General features: G+C 36.1%; 1 protein-coding gene across 1 annotated transcript; it reads left to right on the top strand.

Moving 5' to 3' along the window:
• Positions 1-419: 419 nt before the first annotated feature.
• On the top strand, positions 420-3,438 carry LOC144441320 (flavin-containing monooxygenase 5-like). The gene is made up of 2 exons (XM_078130877.1): positions 420-1,046; positions 2,470-3,438. The coding sequence occupies exons 1-2, from the start codon at positions 420-422 to the stop codon at positions 3,436-3,438; spliced, it is 1,596 nt and encodes a 531-aa protein (XP_077987003.1).
• The last annotated feature ends 2,508 nt before the right edge of the window (positions 3,439-5,946 follow it).

Raw genomic sequence — 5,946 nt, 5'->3', positions numbered from 1 at the left:
TTCCCTAACACAAATAAGTCAATTAAAATGAAACTTGCTACACGTGTTCCTTTAATATGAGAAAAGTAAGAACCGATTAGGTAACTACTGAATGAATACTTAACGATTTCAGAGATTAGACTGAAACTTTAGAATACATTCTTCAAATATCATATAATTCAGTGTATATATTGATAGTAACAAAGCGCACCCATCCTATAAAGCCTGTGAATGTAGCTTTCGATTTTACTGAGTAATTTGCATAATTGATGATTTTTGTAAGGAGGCATTTGTTTTCAGAATGCATATTTTACAAAAACCAGCCTCTTTTATAAACCTTGCTGACGTAGCTTTGGATTATATGGAGTAATTTGAGTACAAATCCCTCTTTTTATCTATTCATCAATACAGACATCAAACATTTCCATTAAGTTATCGCCATGCCTAAGAGAGTGGCTATTATTGGAGCTGGATCAAGTGGTCTTGGTGCCATCAAATGTTGTCTTGATGAAGGCTTAGAACCAGTGTGTTTTGAGAAGGGTACAGACATTGGAGGTTTATGGAACTACCATACTGATATCAAAGAAGGCCATGCCAGCGTTTTCCGTTCTACCATCATCAATACAAGTAAGGAAATCATGTGTTTCAGTGATTTTCCAGCACCCAAAGAATATCCTAACTTTATGCATAATACTTGGGTAGTGAAATATTTCCGATTATTTGCTAATCATTTTGGTCTCCTTCAATACATCCATTTCAACATGGTTACTGAGAGTGTTCAACCTGCCTCTGACTACGCTACTTCTGGTAAATGGGATGTGAAGTATACAGACACTGAGAAGAACGACACCAAAACTGAAACCTTTGATGCAGTATTGGTATGTTCAGGTCACCATGTGGATCCACATAAACCAACATTTCCTGGTCAAGATGAGTTCCAGGGTCGGATTGTACACACCCATGATTACAAGGTTCCTAAAGGGTACGAGAACAAACGTATCTTGGTGATTGGTATTGGAAATTCTGGTGGTGATGCAGCAGTGGAGTTGGCAAGGGTTGGGTCACAGGTCAGTTATGAATATAATCTATATATGGATCTTTTATACATAAATGCCTTGATACGGAAGTTGAAAATGTACGGCTGTTCGGAGAAGACTTTGCTCTTCTTTACATCCTACTTACAGAATAGGTCACAATCTATATCGTTTAACGGAATCCTGAGCGACCCCCTTAATGTTTGTGTTGGCGTGCCACAGGGATCGATTTTAGGGCCGTTGTTTTTTCTACTCTTCATCAACGACCTCCCTCTAATTTCTGAAAGAACAGATATGTACATGTACGCTGACGATACCGCAGCACAGGCTATTAGTCCTAATGTTTCTGAAATTGAAACCCGACTCAACCATGATGTAAATTTAATCACACAATGGTGTGAAGGTAGTAACATGTGCCTAAATTTGCAGAAAACCAAGGTGATGGTTATAGGAACATCGCAGAAAAAAGCGAGGACGAATAACTGTATCAATGTTACATGTGGCAGTACCAAGCTAGAATGTATCTCAAATGAAAAGCTTTTAGGTGTAAATATTGATGATACACTGACTTGGGAAAAACAAGTGAACACTGTATGTAGTAAAGTTGCTTTTAAACTTCATCAACTTAAACGTATTAGAACTTTTTTAAATCAGAGAGCAAAGATTACTTTTTACAATTGTTTTATACTACCCCACTTTGACTACTGTTCTAACATATGGGGTCATTGTTCAAACACGCTTTTACTCCGCATTGAAAGACTTCAGAAAGCTGTTGCAAGAGTGCTTTTAGACACTAATTTTAATACACCTAGTACTGTTTTATTTGAATCTCTTCAATGGCTTCCTTTCAGAAAACGTATCATTTACAATGAAGCTGTTTTAATGTACAAAGTCCAGAATAGCCTGGCTCCAAATTATCTGAATGATTTTAGAGGCATTCGAGAAGTGCACACTCGTAACACACGTGCAGCAGACAGAGATGAACTTTACATCCCAAAACATAGAACACAGTTTTTTAGGAAGAGTTTTTTATATAATGGTGTTAAAACCTGGAATGATTTAAGTATTGATATCAAACCATGCTCCACTCTTCAGTCTTTTAAACGTAAATGTAAATGTCATCTTTTAGAAAACAGTTAGTTTAGTAGTCGCCTGGCTGTTCTTCTGGCTTTTACCATTTTACTCACCCTTGTATTTGTTTTAATGGTTTAGTATTTTTAATGTATATATTGTATATTTTTATCTCGACACTGTGTGAGAAGAGCCTTTGGCTCAACAGTCTATCGAGTTTAAATAAAGTCTAATAATAATAATAATAATAATAATAAAATGCCACAATAATTCTGGAATTGCAACTGCATATGCTGAAATGTGCATGGTTGTAACATCCTGGGGATAAGTACATTGTTCTTTACCTTCCTAAATTTATTATATTTACTACTGTGATCTGTTACAGGTTTTCTTGAGTACAAGAAGAGGAAGTTGGATTTTGAACAGAGTTAGTGATGAAGGTTATCCAATAGACTTGGTCATTATTCGACGTTTTTTGAAGATGTTGCCAGCTTCAATTAGACTAAAACAAACGATAAAGAAACTGAATCATCGTTTCAACCATGCCAACTATGGTCTTCAACCAGACTTTCCTCCATCGGCACAACATCCTATGGTCAATGACCTGTTGCCAAATGAGATTTTGTCAGGTCGTGTCAAGATCAAGGCCAATGTCAAGCTATTCATGAAATCCAGTGTCGAGTTTGAAGATGGCACAGTAGAAGAAGATATTGATGAAGTTATCATGGCAACAGGTTACATCTTTGGTTTCCCATTTCTGGATGAATCCGTTGTCAAGGTAACCAACAACGAGGTGTCAGTGTATAAGTATGTCTTCCCACCAAGTTTGAAACACGGAACCCTTGCGATTATTGGACTAATTCAGCCACTTGGTGCCATAAATGCCATCTCAGAAATGCAGTGTCGTTGGGCTACACGAGTCTTCAAGGGACTTGCTAACCTTCCAAGCAAAGAAGTCATGATTGGTGACATCCAGGCCAAGAAAGAAGCCATGGCAACACGATATGTCAAATCACAGCGTCACACAATCCAGGTGGACTACATTCCATACATGGATGAGCTAGCCAATCAGATCGGAGTACGGCCAAATTTCCAGCAGATGATTTTCAGTGATCCCAAACTTGCATGGAAATGTGTGTTAGGTCCATTCACACCATATCAGTATCGTTTGGTTGGTCCTGGAAAATGGAATGGTGCCAAGGAAGCCATTGAAACCATATGGGAAAGGGTGATATATGCTACCAAGACGCGTCCAGTGAAGGAGGCAAAGAAGGGGTCAGGGTTCGGTGATGGCTTGAAGATATTTATCTTCATTGCTGTTGTTATGGCATTTGTAATGAAGTATTACAAATAAAGTCTACGTGTGTCTTCCATCTTCCATGCCTTTGAAAACATTCACACATAAATGTAAATTCAACATTGAATACCTTTAATTTTAGCTGTACATGTATTTGAATTTGGAGCAAAGCTCGCGCTACTAACTTACCTTTTTACCACTACAGCAATCCGCACATAAATACTGACCGCTTTCTTCAACAATGTACTGGTATGTCACTGTAGTAAATGTTGAGATAAACTTGGATGTACTAGTAATGTGTTAGCTGTTTACGGTATATTCCATTCAATCTCTCATGAAATATACGAAATTTGTATTTCTAATATTAAAGCGACTTGTAATATTGGCATATTATAAATATTAATTGAATATATGTAATTACATATTATAGTATTGACTTATACAGTTGTATATCTAACTTTATTGCTTGTGCCGTTTATTTTATTAATGCCTGGGATTAAATACAAACCAGGCAGAATTCATTATATTCCATGTACTTTCAAATGATTATTATTCATATTCAAAACATGTAATTGTGCCAAAGAACGCTTGAAATCTTATGAGAAAGGATATATCAAATGAAATCATGTCCAAGAATGGACCAAGACTAGTTATGGTATTATTGATGTTGATAAGATTTATAGCTCTTTTGATGTATTAGATCAAGCTATTCTTATTGTTTGAGGTTCTGTGAGGTTATAATGTGCCCTGTATTGTTTCTTTTGTTGTTCAACTGAACTGACTAGGTTCAGCAGTGCTATAGGCATGGCAAAGTGTGTGTGTGTGTGTGTGTGTGTGTGTGTGTGTGTGTGTGTGTGTGTGTGTGTGTGTAAACAACTTAAAGTTAAAAACCGCTGGCCCTATTGCAATGATATTTGGTGGGTGTATTACCTTGAGTGTCTAATTGAGAAATTGTTCAATTCAAAATGATCTTACCACTGGTGTGTGACTTTTGGTCAAAGAACTTAAACTCAAAAACTACTGGGCAGATCAGTCTTACAATTGTTGGGAACATTCTTAAAGGTGTTTAGATTAAGAATTGTTCACAACATGATGATCCCATCAGTGATATGCAAATTAGGTATACAAATGTGTCTTTTTAGTCAAAAATCTTTAATTCTAAAAGTACTAAGCTGACTGGGCTGAAATTTGGTGGGAACATTCTAATTGGTGTTTATATTAAGAAGTATTCATGATATGATACCATCAGTGATATGCAAATTAGGTATAAAAATGCGTCTTTTTCGTCAAAAATCTATAATTCCAAAAAAACTACTGAGCACATTTGGCAGAAATTTAATGGGGATGCATCTTGTGATGAGTAGATGAAGCTGTATTCACACCATGATGATCCCATCAGCAATATGCAATTAGGTCTAGAAATATTGTAATTCTGGTCAAAAATCTAGAATTCCAAAACTGTTGACCAGATTGGGGTGAAATTTGATGGGAACACTCTTCGTGGTGTTTTGAATAAGAATTGTTCATAAAATTATGATCCCATCAGTGACACACAAATTAGGTCTAAAATGAGTCTAAAATCTATCATTCCAAAACTACCGAGCAGATTGGGCAGGAATTTAATGGGGCTGCATCTGGGGATGTGTAAATGAAGCTGTATTCACAATGTGATGATCCCATCAGCGATATCCAAATTAGGTTTTGGCCCATCAAAAACATATCTTGAAACTGCATGGTGAATGGGGTTGAAACTTGGTGGGGAAGTTTCTGGAGGTGTTATTCTGCAGTTACTGTTGAAAGCATTTTGACACAATTGGTCCTAGCAACCATAACCACGCCCTTAGCAACAGGGAAATAATGCATATTACAAAGATAACAACAGGGATGGGTAGGTTAGTGAATAAATATTCAAAAAATGTATGCAACTAGCAACAGGACCATGACCATAGCAACGGCTAAATCATGGTTCATATTGCAAAGATGAAAACTGGAAAGGGTAGACAATTTACGATTCCAAAAATGTATGCAAATATGCCTAGCAACAAGACCATGCCCATGGCAACAGCTAACTGCAGTTGTGCTACAGCACCATTGGTGGTATTTTTCTTAATCAAACTGTTGTGATTTTATGATGTGATGCACTTATAAATTTTTCATGAATCATATTTTAACACTTGCAATTTCTTATGTACAGACCATTAAGCCATGTATTGTGTGTAATGGTCTTTAAGCACTAAATTATGATCATCGTTGTTTTAGCTTATCGGTTTATTTGAAGTTTGAGAATAAAAAACTCCAAATGTTGATGCTGCATATGAAGTATCTAATTTTCTGTAGTTACTTATGTACAGAATAATTGCAAACATGACTAGTGCACGTAATAATAGACACCTTTCTTTTGAATGATTTGAACACTAAAGATGAATTTATGATTATTATTGTAAAGTGGGCTACAAACTATCATAACACGGACATAAAGATTAAATCAAATGAATACTGACAATACACACACACTTGGCTATCAGTTGTATCATTAAACAAATATACATATATGAAGTACACATT

This window comes from Glandiceps talaboti, chromosome 10 (assembly GCF_964340395.1).
Source record: "Glandiceps talaboti chromosome 10, keGlaTala1.1, whole genome shotgun sequence".
Taxonomy (NCBI): Eukaryota; Metazoa; Hemichordata; class Enteropneusta; family Spengelidae; genus Glandiceps; species Glandiceps talaboti.
This window is presented reverse-complemented; position numbering and strand designations above follow the sequence as displayed.